The sequence below is a fragment of the Cryptomeria japonica genome, chromosome 1, assembly GCF_030272615.1.
Source record: "Cryptomeria japonica chromosome 1, Sugi_1.0, whole genome shotgun sequence".
Lineage (NCBI taxonomy): Eukaryota > Viridiplantae > Streptophyta > Pinopsida > Cupressales > Cupressaceae > Cryptomeria > Cryptomeria japonica.
Window position 1 is genome coordinate 206,129,216 of NC_081405.1, and position 17,093 is coordinate 206,146,308.

Consider the following 17,093-nt stretch of genomic DNA (forward strand, 5'->3'; position numbering starts at 1 on the left):
GATTTAATGTCACAAGTGTTCCGGAAAAGCTGAAGAGAAACCACTTGACCGTGGAAAACATTTGAACACAATAATTTTGTTTCTGCCATTTTTTATTCAAAATATGCACTTGGCAACATTGCTTTTACAAGTCCAAAATCCATGAAGAGAGATGAATTAAAGGGTTGCAGACACTCTCCAACCATAAGGTAACCGTGTAAAAGGGAATTTGTACTAATTTCTGCACCAGAATGCTTCTTCTGTCTCCTAAATATGTTTGATTGTTAGAGATAAACTTTTGAATGACATTCAGAACTTAATTCTTGGTCAAGTCTAAAATTACACCATACAAAATTGAGGCGTACGGAAACAGTGGAACCACAAGTTCATTTGTTAACTAATCTATTGAAGTAAATCAGCATGGGCATGGGCTGCCGCTATGTATAATATGCATTGTGGTTAACAAAGTGGTTGTTTAAGTGGGGACTTGGGCCACTGTTTGGTTTCTGAAATGGCGCATTCTTCCTCCCCAGCTGTTCCTCTCAACGTGCATTCTTCCTCTATTAAGCCTTTGAAGTTGTTCTGCCCATTGCTGCTTGGCAAAATCCCTCACACTCCCATTCCTCTTATTCAACAACATTATTTGGGGATTGAAATGCAGGTTAAAATCATAGTCAGCCCTGAGCATTGGATCAGAGAGAGTCTCATAGGCTTCCTGCACCTGAAGAAACATCTTTCTGGATTCCTCTCTTTCACCAGGTGGGCAAACATCTGGATGGTAAACCCTAACCTTCTCTCTATAAGCTTTCTTCAATTCATCCAGTTCCACGCTCTGAGACACAGACAATACATCATACAATGTCATGGCAGATGAAGAGACCACCTCCAATGTATTGTTAAGAGCCCTGATGGGAAGCTGTGCCCTTTGCAACTTTGTCCTCCTTAATGAATAAGTAGTGAGTTTTGCAGAGAGGGAATGGTTGCATGAGTGAACATCTGGTAAGGAGTGAGTATGAAATGATAGGCTCGCCATATTGTTTGTGATGGAGATAACCGCTCAAATGTTACTAACCTAGTTTAATTGGACGAAAGCCAAGTACTTCCCATAGAAGCAACAAGGATTACTTGCTTATATAGCTTATAAATATGCACCCTTTGGTGATTTCAAAGATCGCATTTTGACTGTAATCTCGATTGAATTCATCTCATACAAATAATTGAATCTTTTTTATGACATTTTTATACATGGTTTATTTTGATTTATCGTCTTTTCCTGAGCTGTTCCTCTTGGGTTTATATATTATAGAAATTTAAGGATCTTGTCCGTATAAATAGGACAACCATTAGCAAGGAATCGGAGACCACATGGGCAACTTTCTTTGTTGTTTTGGATACGCCATGCCCCTTAGTTTTGGAATCAATGTATTAGTATAAGCAGATTATAACTTTGTTTATATAATCAATGGAGTCATCTGTAATGAGATCCAACCTTACATAGCTGCTGATACCATTTTGAATTTGCTTTCGTAGGTGAAGGTGAAGATGAAATAGGAGGACTGCAGAAAAATCCGGTTTCTGGTCATGTCACGCTAAGTCAAGCAATAGAATTTCAGATCCATCCAAATTTGATGGTACCTAAAATTAGTAATATTTTAGGTTTATTTGGCGTTAACTCACAAGCCCATCAATAAATCTGAAATGTTCATTTTACAGTTTCGTTCCCCACGATTAAGCCAACCGCATCAGCACAATACAAGACAAAATGAGTAAGCATTAGTCGATGTTTACCTTGATATTTCTCACTTTTAGGGTTCATTTTCTTAGCCTTAATCTATATATATTTAAATATATTCGATATGTATTTTATTTTTATATACATCTTTTTCCATATTTTTGTTTAATTTAAGTATTCTTTTATAAATAAAAGTTAAATAATTTTTTTCTAGGTAAACTTTACAACATAATAAAAATTAAACTATGATAATTTTAGTAAGATAAAATATACATACAAAAATAATCACATAGAATAGAGATAACACAATGACATAACATAAGAAAGCGAACATGATTGGGAGTGGTGGCAGGCATGCAGGGGTTAGGGTTTTTGTCAAGGAAGACGATGAAGAGGAGGCAGATGAGGATGTAGATGATGGCTTGGAGACTAAGGTGGGTGTGTCTTGCACCACCTCAGATTTTTTGTGGCTCTTGGGAAGTGTCTGCTCTATGATGTTTGCCCTTTTGCAGAGTTTTGGGCACTTTCTCTTTGGTCACCTATTTCAATTTGGATCAAGACTTCTTGGGTGCGTTGAGTAGGGGCTATGTTGAGGCTTCGAGGTTCTTCTTCCTCTACCTTGTCCTATCTACCTAGTTCTGTGTGGCTGGGTGTGGGGTTCTGGGTTTCTGTTTCTAGTTGAGGGAGTTTGTCAAAACTCTCTTGGTTTTCTTTCCAGGACGTTTTGGTTGCCTTATTAAAACCCTTTGTCCAAGAAGGTGCCTTGAGGACGAGATGCTACGTTATGGGCCTTGACACGTTGTGGGAGCCTTGTAAAACCCACTCCTTCAGGTTGTGGGAGCCTTATAAAATCCACTCTCAAGGTTGAGGGAGCCTGAAAAAACCCTATGTCTCTTGTTCTTTTCAACGACAGACTGGATGCTGGCAGTTTTCAAGGGCCCATTTTGGCTAGTTTTTGTTTCTAGTTGGGTTTAGGATTTGTTTGTTGTGGCTTGGAGATGTTGTTACAGGTTATGGGAGCCTAGGAAAACCATTCTTATTGGATGAGGGTGCTTGATAAAACCTTGATCTCTTTTTTCTGAGGTTTATTGTTTGCTAACTTAGACCCCCTATTTCGGCCAGCCTAGTTTGTAATGTTTTACACTTAAGTTTTGGCTGGTGTTTGGTGTGTTGTGGTTGTCGTGTCTTTCTATTTAAGCTTTTTGTAGCCTTTGAGTTTTGGGACCTGGACACCCGTAAGTCCAAAAGATTTCAAGTCCTTTCTAAAACATGTGGTTTGCTATCGGGCAATCTAGTCTATATTTTGGTGGTAATTTTCTGACTGTAAGGGTTTCGAGGCCCTTCAAAACCTGTTTTATCCTAATAAAAAACATAAGAAAATTCTTTCAAAAATATTACAACAAAAGAGAATCAATGTATTATTACCAATCAATAATATTGTGGTTACAATACATTTAGGGAAACTATTTCTTTGTTATACCAAATCTATCTAGAGAAATTATGATAGAATATAACCCCTTGCCAAATCAAAATTCTATAATATTTTCCAAATTTATTACATAACATTAGATATTTCTACACATGTCATAATACAAATTTCACATGGCATCAAGTGTCACCTCAAGTAAGAAACCCTTTTTCAACGAGTGCATTATAATCAATACATTAGGATTTGCAAAATATATGACACCTAATCCCAACGTTCTCTCTCTTATTACATACCTTGCAAGAGTAAAAGAGAAATACCAACAATCAATGAACTACTTGCTAGAGGTAGAAATGCACTTAGCTTTACTACCCTATCTAAACTTAGAGTTTTTTCACTAGATTTGTCAAATATTTACAACATTCATACAAAGTATTCAACTTCTCTAAAATTACTCTCTCCTCCTCCACTATGTCATGAATAAATTGATACTAAATATCAATATGCCCCATTCACATGTGAAAAGTTGGAATCTTTGTCAAGTTTAAAGTACTTTGACTATCACAATTAATCCTAATAGATCCCTATCATAGCCCAAAATTTGAACATAATATTTAATGTTAGATTGCCTCCTTATAGGTATGGGTATTTGTCATATACTTTGCATATATTATGGAAAGAGTGGCCATAACTTGGTAAATTATCTAATTGATTAAACCATTGGATAGGCAAAATACAAATACTAGTCAACATCCTATTGCAAACATTTCTTGCTCAAACTTTCTACAAATCCAAGAATCTCAATTAAGTGCTACAAGCCCTTAAGTTGACATCGTTGCAAGTTCCACCAACACTACTATGTTGCAAATGATTTTTAGTATGAATGCTACAATTTTTCTATGATATCATTTCTCCTTGGCTATAAGCACTTTATAATATCCCCCCAGACTAGAAAATATAATATTCAATATTTCCTCATGAGTATTTAAAAACTATAATTCTACCATATGCTTGAAACAAAGATTGACCATGTAAACTTGATCAATAAGTTCTCGCTATTTTGTAGATGTCTAGTCTTATGCAAACAATACCATGCATTAAGTACCCAAGCATACTAGCACTATTAGCAATAAATTGATCAATAAGTTCTCACTATTTTAATTCAAGTATGATAAATATATTGAGATAAATTAACTAATATAAAAATGGACATGTTAAAACTAGAAATGAGATAGATTAGGGAAGCATAAATACTTTGATATCTTGATCTCTAAGGTAAATTTTGACCAATGTCACACAATAAAATTAAATAATACAATAAAGTTTGATATTCATTTATTATTGCAACTGGGTTTTTTCCCAAGTTACCATTATATATTACCTCACCTATATATCAATTTCATACATATATATATCATGTTTCTTGTGTTTGGTAACATATCTTTGATGATTGCTATAGAGAAGGGGTGAAAGAAATTGTGGATAGAATGGGGACTCAAAGATTGTGATAGTAGCATTGAACAAACGACTTATCCATGATAGGAGGATCAATGTGGTCATTGAGGCTATGAAGAGTTTGTGTGAAGCTTTGGATCAAGTGAGGTTTACACATAAAGGTAGAGTTGGCAACGCAATTGTTGACTGGGTTGCATGAGGGATTGATTATGGGAGCTAGAACTTGTTCATAGATTAAGCTTTGAGAGAAGGATTTACACTTTGATGTGATGGGACTGATTAAAAATTATTTAGAGGCTATGGGTGGAGGTCAATTGTCATGGCTTTTTGTTTGCTTCTAGAGTCCTATGCTCATTTCCTTGCAGCTCTTTTTGGGGAATATTTTCTACATTTTTCTTCATTGTTTTTGCAGTTTTTGGTCCCTTAAAACTAGGTCTTTACATCAAAAAGAAAAAGAAATCTTACAATTTGTACCTTTTCATAGCCAACCATACATAAAAATCCAGTAACTTCTTATTTCAATTTATAAGAATGAAACAAATATATAATATGAATATATTTTTTAAATGTTGTAGACAAAATTATAAAAAAGAAACAAATATGTTATAAAAATATATTTTTTAAATGTTGTGGACAAAATTATATGTATTTAAAAGTCATACAATAAAATTATATGAACAATAAAAAAATATACTTCCTCAACATATTAATTTATATAATAATTCTCTATGGACCTAGTCATTACACCCGTACAAGTGCCACTGTATTACATCCCATGAAGTAAAATTCATGGAAGATGGGAATCGAAGGGCGCCATCGATCAACACACCTCATATTTACTTTGAGTTTCGGGCAACTTTTTGGTTTCTGCGCATTCTTCCTCCCCAACTTTCCCTCTCCATGCTCATGTCCATGCCTCTATTAAGCCTTTGAAGTTGTTCCGCCCATTGCTGCTTGGCGGAACCATCCCTCACACTCCCATTCCTCTTGTTCAACAACATTATTTGGGGATTGAAATGCAGGTTAAAATCATAGTCAGCCCTGAGCATGGGATCAGACAGTGTCTCATAGGCTTCCTGCACCTGGAGAAACATCTTACTGGATTCCTCTCTTTCAGCAGGTGGGCAAACATCTGGATGGTAAACCCTAACCTTCTCTCTATAAGCTTTCTTCAATTCATTCAATTCCACGCTCTGAGACACAGACAACACATCATACAAAGTTATGGCGGGTGAAGAGACCCCCTCCAATGTATTGTTGAGAGCCCTGATGGTAAGCTGTGCCCTTTGCATCTTTGCCCTCCTTAATGAATAACTAGTGGGTTTTGAAGAGAGGGGATGATTGAATGAGGGAACATCTGGTAAGGAATGAGTATGAAATGATAGCTTGGCCATATTGTTGGTGATGAAGATAACCAACCAAATATTACCAGTCCAACTTAATTGAGGAAAAGCCAACTACTGCCCACACAAGCAAGAAGGTTACATGCTTATATAACTCCTAAATCTGCAACTGAAAAATGGCATTTTCACTGTAATCTCAATTCAAATCTTCATCTCAGTCCAAAAACTTGAATATTCGTTAATGGCAATGTAGACTATACGTTCATTAACATTAGGACATTCTCGTACATAGTTTATATAATTTGTCGTCTTTTCCGCAGTTCCAATTAGATCGATATATTCAAGAAACTTGAGGATCTTCAACATATAAATATGAGAGCGATTAGCAAGGTATTTGAGATCCCGTGGACAATTTTCTTTGTTGTTTTCGACAAGTCATGTACGTTAGTTTTGCAGTCAATGTATTGATATAATCATATTACATCTTATATAGCTGCTGATACCATATTTAAATTTGTTCTCGTAAGTGAAGTCACCAAATGAAAGAGGACGACTCCAGAAAAATCGGGTTTCCGGAAATATCACACTAAGTCAAGCCATAGAATTTCATATGCATCCAAATTTGATAGTAATATTTGATGATTATTTGTTGTTAACTCACAGCCCCTTCAATAAATCTGAAATTCGCAGTTTTTCCCCCTCGATTAAGCCGACTGCATCAATTTTGTGAGGTTCAAAATACCAAACATTAATAATAATATTACATGGTCCATATCTTTAGCCTTAATCTATTATTATACAATATATATATATTTTCACATTTTTTATTTTTTATTTTATTTTTATTTAAATTAATACAACGTTTAATAGATATAATCTTTAGGAATAATATTTCATATTATTTCTTACTTAGTAGAATGCATAAGAAATTTTAATTTTGAGTATTAAAATAAATTTATATATTTAGAGACAAATTAATAAAAAATAAATTAATTATTGTTAGATATGATAATTGTCTTAGTTGACATTATATTAAGAAATTAAATATATAGAAATAAGGATTCAATGTTTTTGGAATAATGATGGAATTAAAAATCGATTTAAAATATATTTCATTTACTTAATGTACAAAAAACAATATAGATATGATGACTATTTCAAATTCAATATAAATTATATAGAAATTATTTTATGAACAATAAACCTAATTTGACATAGTGTAGACTTATACTCTCTAATTTATTAGATTGACTGCTCTCTCATTAATATTAAAAAGTGATGATATTTTAAATACTTCGAAGAAATTGTCTAAACATAAGTTAGATTCTTGTATGTCAAACCCTTGATTAAACTAACTTTATAATCACAACAAACATTAATAGACAATAAGCAAACATTCACGAGATCTAAATGTTAATTCTAATGTAACACTTTCATTCCTTCTAGATGTTCAAATCAAAATATTCAGAGCTCGTACGTGTGATTGTGTACAGATGAACTTCTGGATCAAACTTAGAAGTTCATTCTTGATCAAGTCTACAAATATAACATATAAATTTGGGGCATACTGAGACAGTAAAACCACAAGTCCATATGTTAAGTAATATATTGAAGTTCATTGGCATGGGCATGGGCTACCACTGCTTAAGTGGAGACTTGGACCACTGTCTGGTTTCTGCGCATTCTTCCTCCCCAACTGTTCCTCTCAACGTGCATTCTTCCCCTATTAAGCCTTTGAAGCTGTTCCGCCCATTGCTGCTTGGCAAAATCCCTCACACTCCCACTCCTCTTGTTCAACAACATTATTTGGGGATTGAAATGCAGGTTAAAATCATAGTCAGCCCGGAGCATCGGATCAGAGTTCATCAGACAGAGTCTCATAGGCTTCCTGCACCTGAAGAAACATCTTGCTGGATTTTTCTCTTTCAGCATGTGGGCAAACATCTGGATGGTAAACTCTGACCTTCTCTCTATAAGCTTTCTTCAACTCATCCAATTCCACGCTCTGAGACACAGACAATACATCATACAATGTCATGTTAGGCGAAGAGACCTCCTCCAATGTATTGTTCAGAGCCCTGATGGGAAGCTTTGCCCTTTGCAGCTTTGTCCTCCTTAATGAATAACTAGTGGGTTTTGAAGAAAGGAGATGGCTGCATGACTGAAAATCTGGTATGGAATGAGTATGAAATGATAGATTGGCCATATTGTTGGTGATGAAGATAACGACACAAATATTACTACCCCAACTTAATAGAAGGAAAGCCGACTACTACCCACAGAAGCAAGAAGGATTACATGCTTATATAACTCAAAAATCTGCACCCTTTAGTGAATTCAAAATCTGCACCCTTCAGTGATTACAAGTTTATAAGCTATTTTTCACTTTTAGAGGTTCAAAATACTAAACATTAATAATTTATTACATAGGTCTATTAGTTTAGCCTTCCATAGTCTATATGTATTCTCGTATATTTAGTTCTTCTTTTTAATAAACATATGTTTTGATACATTTGTTTTGTCTAAACATTTGTTATAATTATCATTATATTTATTTTATGAAAAGACGTTAAATAAAATAAAAATTTAAATATTAATCTTGAGAGGAAAGTTATATAATAAAAACTGAAATCTAATAATTCTAGAAAGATAAAAAAATATAAAAGAAACAACAATTACATAGAATAGAGATGATACTGATTTATGCTAAAATGACTCTTAAAAAAAACAGTAACAACAAGATCATCAATGAATTATTTAATCACCAACAATATTGTTGTTACAATACAATTAAAGAATCCACTCATTTGTCACACCAATTCCGTCGAGAAATATTTTTTATAGCATAAACCCTTGTAAAATCATAAATCTACAATACCACCACCAAATCTCCTACATTTCTTACATAACATTACACATTGCTAAACACATCATAATATAAACTACACATGGAATCAAGTGTCACCTCAGGTTAGACACCCTTTTTCTACAAGGGCATAATAAATAATACATCATGATTCACAAAATATATGACACCTAATCACAACATTCTCTCACTTTTTATTTGCCTAGGAAAAGAAAATTAGAAATGCCAATAATTGATGAACTATCTATTAGAGGTAGAAATTCACATAGCCTCACTATCCTATCTAAAATAAGATTTGTATTCACTAGCTTTGTCAAAGATATACATAACATTCATGAAAGGTATTCACTTTCTCTAAGATAACACTCTTATCCTCCACTATGTCACATACAAAATAATACTAAATATCAATATCTCTATTCACACAGAGTTAGGTTATTTTCCAAGTTGATGATACTTTAACAATCATATTTAATTTATATGGCTCCCTAACTTAGCTCAACATCTTAAACATAGCCTCTAAAGCTATATTTCCCTTGTAGACATGAGTGGTTGTCATATAACTTATCTTTATAGTAGAAATAGTGATTGTAGCTTGCTCAGTCATCCAATTAATTATGCGACTAAATAGATAGTGGTAGTACAAATAAACTAGTTTCAAAAGAGATGGTAGAAAATCTAGTTTTGAAAAGGTGTAAGCATCCTAATCTGTACGAAGGTGCTTATTTAAAAAAGGAACATGAGATGACCAGGAGTGAGAAGTATATGATTCACTTTCAAATTGGACCTTATAAAGATGAATTTTGGTGTGATGTAATGCCTATGAGTTCTTGTCATGTGTTGTTGGGAAGGCCATGACAATTTGACAATTAGGCCATTAATGATGGTAGAAAGAATGTATACACCATCCAAAAAGATGGTCAAAATAGTGTGCATTGAATTCTCTTAAGGAAAAGGAGAAGCAAATGAAATAATCTAGTTCCATTGAAAACAAAATCTAGAGAAAAAGGAAGACATTGAACATAGGGATTCAAAAATACTCCAAGGCAGATTTCTAGAGGAAAAGGTAGATTGAATTCAGATTTATTAAAGCAACATAGGAAAGGGAAAGATAATACCAATTCAAAAGAATACATTTTTTAGAGAGGTGGACATGTACATGTATTATAGAATAACATCAATAGTGGAGGCTTGTGTGTTGAAGTTGACGAAGAAAGTGAAAACATCTACTTAAATCTAAAAGTTTAGATTCTTGCCAAAATAAAATTTTAGAGGGAAAATGAAGTTTATTTATTTCATTGTTACCTCTTATGCCTATGAGACCACTTGCTTCCTTAAATTCTAGAGCTTAAACTTTTAAGTTAATCTACATACTAAATTCATGGGACCACCAGATTTAAAATATTCCTAAAAATTCTCGGCAACACCCACTAAATTTTTTTAGGAAGCCCCCGTCCATGAGACCTTACCCTTAGAAGGCACATAATAGTAATTTGTCTCGCATCACCATATAAATCGTATACCTTTTTAACCGTAATTTTGCAAGATATTTGTGTTAATCATTATATGAAATGCACTTGATTTATGTTAATTTTTTATTTTGGAGGGGTTGATTAAATGTGGGGAAGCATACGCCTAGGTGGTATTTGTAACTCTATACCAATGGTGAATAATATTGTCTATTTAGTTTGATTATATTTTTTATTATCATAATGTTTTTTTTTTTAAAGCAATGTTAACTTGGGCACTAACCCTTTAACATAGTCAAAGACTATCAATACCATATTAACAACAACCAAAAATCAAAACATCTAACATGGGAGCAAGCCCCGAACAAACAAGATAAGACAAGAGAAAGAGAAAAGTTGTCTATCCTTCAACAACCCAAACCTCAAGGAGGGGAAGGGACACCCAAGCCATGACAAGGAGGGGTTTGGGGGGGTGGGGATGACTTCCCCTTCTGCCTGCAACAAATTATAGTCCAGGCGATACTATCATTGGGACCATCAAGTGAATGATCAAGCGGTAAGGACCCTGCTTGGAAACCATCAATAGAGACAACAAAGTATGGTTGCAGGACAACAACTGACTATTGCAGAACAATAGGGGGTTGTTGGAGAAAAATAATAGACTATTGCTGAGGAATAAAATTAGGAGCAGAACCAATAGGTGTAGAACGGAGCTACAAGTCAGAGGTGATGAGAGTTGAATCTACCAAGGTAGGAAGAGTCATTATAGAATCAACTACATCAACAACAACAGTAAGAGACACCTCATCCCAATGAGAGGAGCCATTTAAATCAAGGTCAGCAACATGGATGGTCAAGTGATCAACAGTAGAATCTTTCCACCAAGTAGCAGCACCTTTGTAGCATGAAATAGAGCAGTCTAAAGCAAGGTGACCCATAGAAAAACATTTCTGACAATGAAAGGGGAGGCCCTCAAAATCCAACAGTTGTGTCCAAGGCCGATCCCCAACCATGAAAAGCACATCTCCCGAGAGAGGCGAGGAGATGTCAATATCAACTAAGATACAAGCAAAGGTAGTGCGGTCCAATGAATACATAGCAACATCAAACTTTAATAAATGGCCAATAGAGTTACCATTAGCCTCATAGTAAGAATGATCCAAAAAATGAAGAGGGATATTTGGAAGGCGAACCCAAACTAGAAACACATTAAGCGGTTCAGTGAGAGGGTTAAAAGAAGTAGTCCAGGGCTTAACAAAGAGGGAGTGCACTCCCCAAGCCCACAACTTTCCCAAAACCAAATCTCAATTAGTTGAAGATGTAAAAGAAGAAATGAAAAAGCCTTTAGCACAAGGAAAAAGCTCAATATTTTGAGCCACCAAAGGCCTCCAAGAGTCACTCACCCAGCAGTGGAGGTTTGATAGTGAAGGCTAGAGCCCAAAGAATCTACACACTAAATCATAGTGTTGGTAGAACCCAATGTTTTCCACCACATCCTGTCCACAAACCACCATAAGAGAGGATTTGACACAAGGAAGAGGACGACCCCTCTTAGAGGACAGGGCAATAGATCTAGCCACATGAGCAAAGTTGTGCCTACCAATAAAACAAGGTTCAGGTTGGACCTTAGCACCCACTACATTAGTAGCAACTGGCTGAGAAACATCACCTAGAGAGTCAACACTAGCGACTCCCCCGAGAAGGAAATCCATGGATGGGGTAGTGCATGAACCATCCACGACCCCCACCACCAAGGGCAAGTCCCCACTAGGAATGACAACATCAGAGCGAGTAGAGTCCACTCGGATAGCATCGCACAAGGCAACCGAACCAGCAATAGACATCATGTGGGAATCACTACCGATTAGGTCACCAACAACCCCAATGCAAGGAGGAAGGGTGGGAATCAGCAGTCGAGGGTACATCAGAGCCAGGTAGGATCTGTAGATTAATGGTCAAGCAGGGGCGGGCGGGAAGAGCCATGTTCTAAATCTTTAATTTATTTTTGAAGCACTAGATATGAAGCATCTAGCCAAAGGTAATAATTGAGTCCGTATGCCACATTTCAAGAAATGGCATCCATTGCATAGTATAAAATTACTTTCCCAAGGAGGCAATGCATATGTTCCCAACTAGATAGGCTTAGATGTCAAGTCTAATTATGATTCATCAATCTAGCTCATGACCTTATATGGCATGAAATATAATGCATATATCCGAGTGAATTGACACCTCTAAGGTAAAACCACCATGCTAACCTCTTAGCACTCCTCGTGTGTCATTTTAATTACCTTTTGTCCTTGTCTAAGTGTCTATATCCTAATTTTAGGTAAAAATTAAGTTTTTCCTTTGTAAATAACAAGTTCACTATTTTATTTGTCATGATGAATTAGTATTTACTATAAAAAATTCATGTCTTTTATGGTGAACATTGTACTATTGAAGTGGTGAATTCTTTATTGACTGTCAAACATCCTTTCTATTTGTATGAAAAATTGCATTTAATTCTATAATTTCTTTAGTCTTCTCTCATTTTTTCCCTATTTCTATTAAGGAAACTTCATTTCTAACATTTAAAACTACTCTTTTCTTACAAGTTTAAAAAAATAACCATTTATTTGATGTACAAAAAGAAATTTAGTTATGATGACTATTTAAAATTCTATATAGAATTATAATTTTTTTTTTATCAATGAATCAATTCTTCACCATATATATCTATTTTATGGACAATAAACATAATTTGGCATAGTGTAGACTTATACTATCCAATTCATTGGATTAATGATGAAATTAAAAATTGACATAAAATAGATTACATTCACTTAGTGTACAAAAAGTAATGTAGATATAATGACTACCTAAAGTTCTAGTTAGAATTATAATTAATTTTGAGCAATGAATCAATTGTACATCATATATATCCATTTTATAAGTAACAAACCTAATATGGCATAGTGTATATTTATACCATCCAATTCATTGGATTGCCTACTCTTTGATGAATATTAAAAACTTATGATATCAAAATATAAAAGTTAGGTTCTTGCATGTCAACCCCGTTGATTAAACTAGCTTTATAGTCACAATAAAGATTAGTAGACAATAAAAAAACATTCATGAGATCTAAATGTTGATTCTAATATAATATTTTAATTCCTTCTAAAACTTCAAAACAAAATGTTCCATAATACTTCTTATAAATAAAATGATTAATGGATGATAATTAAATGTGTTTAAATAATAAAACATAATGAATCGAGTCATGGGTGTATATCAAATCCATGTCCAACATTTCCATTTGCATTTTAAAATTTTGGTTTTTAAGTCAAATCCATAGATTCTATATGTTAATATCTCATGAGGGGTTTAGTTTTATTTAGATTGATTTTTCATTAGTTTATTTTATTAGTTATTTATGTTCTGATGGTTTTGTATAACAGTTTACAACTGTTTTTGCCTCCTCTTTATATCTGCTTGTTTATTTTATTTTGATGAACACAGTTTTTACGAGAATACAAATTATATTCAGATTGTCATTCTTTCCATTTTTTTTCTATCTGCTAACAGAGATTCCAAATTCTTATTTTCTGCTTGGGCTATCAGTGGTATTAGAGCTTTGGAGTTTGGAGTATATTTTTATGTGAAGCATCTGAAGATTGCAGCTTTCTACAGAATCAAAATATGAAAACAAAAATTGATTCAGGTGAAATTAATTTATTTATTTTTACAAGAATCTTATATCTTGTTATATTTGGTAAAGTTTGGCAAGAGATTTTGAGCAATCCTATAAATTTGCAAACTGTACAAATTCTATATACATTTATTTTCAATTTACAATGCAGTCTATCATTTCATTGATTGGAGAAATATTAACCAGAAAAGATACTTGGTTGGAATGGCATAGAAAAGTGGAAAATACATTAATTTTTAATGATTTATGGTATAAAATATGTGATGGAGATACCCAACCTATAGAACCAACAAATGTTAAAGAAAAAGAAATTTGGAATTATAAAATTCAAAAGCCTTGGCTTCGATAAGAGCTTCAGTTAATGGAGATGTATATCGTCATATACAAGGATGCAAATTTGCTTGGGAAGCCCTTGACAAGTTAAAAAATTTATTTGATTCTCATTCAGAATTAGAATTTATTCAGTTACAATTAAAGTTGTTCAATCTTGAATTAAATAAATTTTAATGTTATGAGTTTGGCTTAAAAAATTAGAGCCATAAAACAAGATGTTAATGCTACTGGTGGGAAAGTTGATATTTATCTCACTACTTTTATTAAGGCACTCCTTCCAACATATTCTACTTATCTAGAGTCCCTTCAAGCAAGTAACCAATTGAAAACCATTACTTTTGATTTATTGGTTGAAAACTTGGTTGAACATGAAAAATATTTTGGAAGAAAAGTAGATAATACTAATGAAAATGTTTGTTTTTCTCACCAAGAAAAACCTCTAAATAAGAGCTCTTCAAGAGGAGGTTATAATGATAGAGGCAAATGTAGAGGTCAATGGAGGAAAAATGATAATCAAAATGATAGGCAACATTTATATTGTAAAAGATGTGGTAGAAAAGGAAGTCATGAAGCACATGAATGCAAGCTGTGATGGGATAAGATAGAAAGTTATAAAGAAAATACTTTTAAGCAAAAAGATAAAACAAAAGTTTATAATGATGATAAATATTCAGATGATAAAATTCCAGGAGCAGCCCAATTTGCTTGTGATATGGATGGTGATCAATATGTGCTTTTTGTTTCTGACTTTGCATCTAATTCCTCATGGTATGATTATTGGATCTTAGATACTAGAGCCACACAACATATGACATTTCGACGTGATTACTTTGAGGAATTTCATGAAAGTGCATGTGGTCCAATTTATTTAGCTGATAAATCAAGTCTCAAACCTATTGGAAAAGGAACTATTCGATTTAAGTTGCCTAATCTTCCAGACTTTGTGCTTCATGATGTATTGGTTTTTCCTCAATTCCAACGTAATTCGTTATCACTAGTATTGATTTGACAACTAGGCTACTCTATTTTGTTAAAAGATGGACAAGTTGTTGTTAGAAAACAATCAAATAATCAAGTTCTATTCACTGGATGTGAGGATGGGAGATTATTAGAACTAAATGGCACTTCTTCTTTTTCTAAAAATTTTGCATATCTTACTGAAGAAGGTAGTCTATCTCTTGTTCTTTTATGGCATGCAAGACTTGGGAATATCGGTTATGATAACATTCATATCCTACAAAAGAATGGTGTTGATGGCTTGCCTATTTTACCTAAAACAATTGAAAAATGTGAAGCATGTATTCTTGCCAAGCAACATAGAAATTCTTTAACTCGCTCCACTTGGAGAGCACAAAGAAAATTGTAGCTTATTCATTCTAATTTATGTGGGCCTTTACCAGTAAATTCTGTGGGAGGATCTAAGTATTTCATGTTTTTTATTGATAATTACAGTTGCATGACTTAGATTTATTTTTTGCAGCAAAAATTAGAAGCTTTTGAAATTTTTAAAGGTTTCGTGTTATGATTGAAAAACAAGCTCAATCTCAAATTGGTACTCTTCAAATAGATAATGGTGGAGAATTTACTTCTCTAGTTTTTTAGGATTATCTACATCAAAATGGGATCCAACATCATCTTACTGTTCCAGGTACTCCTAAACAAAATGGTGTTGTTGAACGAATGAATAGAACTATCATGAATATGGTTCGTGCAGTGTTATATTTTAAAGGAATCAAATTATATTTTTGGGCTGAAGCAGCAAGAACTGCAGTTTATCTTTGTAATAGATCTCCATCATCTGCATTACACCAATCTATTCTATATGAAGTGTGGTTTGGATATCCTCCTTTTGTTCAACATCTTTGCATTTTTGGTTCCACTTGCTATTCTTTAATTCCCAAGGACAAAAGAAGTAAGTTGCAGCATCACAATATTAAGTGTATTTTTCTTGGTTATTCAGAATCTTCCAAAGCATATAGGTTGTATGATGAAGTCAACAAAACTTTCTTTATTACATATGATGTTGTATTTGTTGAAACCTCCAACATTGCTGAAAAATGATGAATGTAAATTCAAACAACTATATACAATCACAATTTTTTCTCCTTGGATAGAAAACTCTTGTGAGATTCCACATATATAAAATCTATATCTCCAAGTGATCTAATTCATGCTGCTCCATCAATCAATGACCAAGAAGAAACCCATCATGATGAGCTTGAACTCTCTGAACCATTAACCACTAATACAACATCTAGTAATGAAATGGTCACATATTTTGTGCAACCAAAGTCTTCTCATAAGTGGGCAAAACAAGTCCAACAAACATTGAAATATTTAAGACCTGATGAAATAGGTAAAGTGGGTACAAGAAGCTCTTACAAAGAAAGGATCCAAGCTCAAACCAATAGTGCAGATAACTTGGAGACCATTGGTGAACTCAATCTCATAATTGACTCTGAACCGTCATCCTATAATGAAGCCAAAAATATTACAGTATGGAGAAAAGCTATGCAAGATGAGTATGATGCTCTTTTGAAAACTGGCACATGGGAGTTGTTTGATCCTCCACTTGGTTGTAAACCTATTGGTTGCAAGTGGATTTTCAGGAATAAATATAAAGCAGATGGTACACTTGACAAACACAAACCCCGACTTGTTGCCAAAGGTTATGCTCAAAAGGAGGGCATTGATTATGATGAAACCTTTGCGCCTATAGCAAAATGGACCACCATTCATGCTTTGTTGGCCCTTGCAGCTCAATATGGGTGGAAAATTCACCAAATGGATGTTAAA

General features: G+C 33.8%; 2 protein-coding genes across 2 annotated transcripts; both read right to left on the bottom strand.

Moving 5' to 3' along the window:
- Positions 1-454: 454 nt before the first annotated feature.
- LOC131054181 (chaperone protein dnaJ 20, chloroplastic-like) lies at positions 455-1,012 on the bottom strand. Its single transcript, XM_057988644.2, has one exon. It carries the CDS (start codon positions 1,010-1,012, stop codon positions 455-457), a length of 558 nt encoding a protein of 185 aa, XP_057844627.1.
- A 4,416-nt stretch (positions 1,013-5,428) lies between these two features.
- On the bottom strand, positions 5,429-5,884 carry LOC131054182 (chaperone protein dnaJ 20, chloroplastic-like). Its single transcript, XM_057988645.1, has one exon. The coding sequence runs from the start codon at positions 5,882-5,884 to the stop codon at positions 5,429-5,431; it is 456 nt and encodes a 151-aa protein (XP_057844628.1).
- Positions 5,885-17,093: the final 11,209 nt, after the last annotated feature.

Bases quoted from the DNA above. Each gene is read 5' to 3' on its own strand.
- LOC131054181 (XM_057988644.2), bottom strand. From the start codon at position 1,012: ATGGCGAGCCTATCATTTCATACTCACTCCTTACCAGATGTTCACTCA.
- LOC131054182 (XM_057988645.1), bottom strand. From the start codon at position 5,884: ATGCAAAGGGCACAGCTTACCATCAGGGCTCTCAACAATACATTGGAG.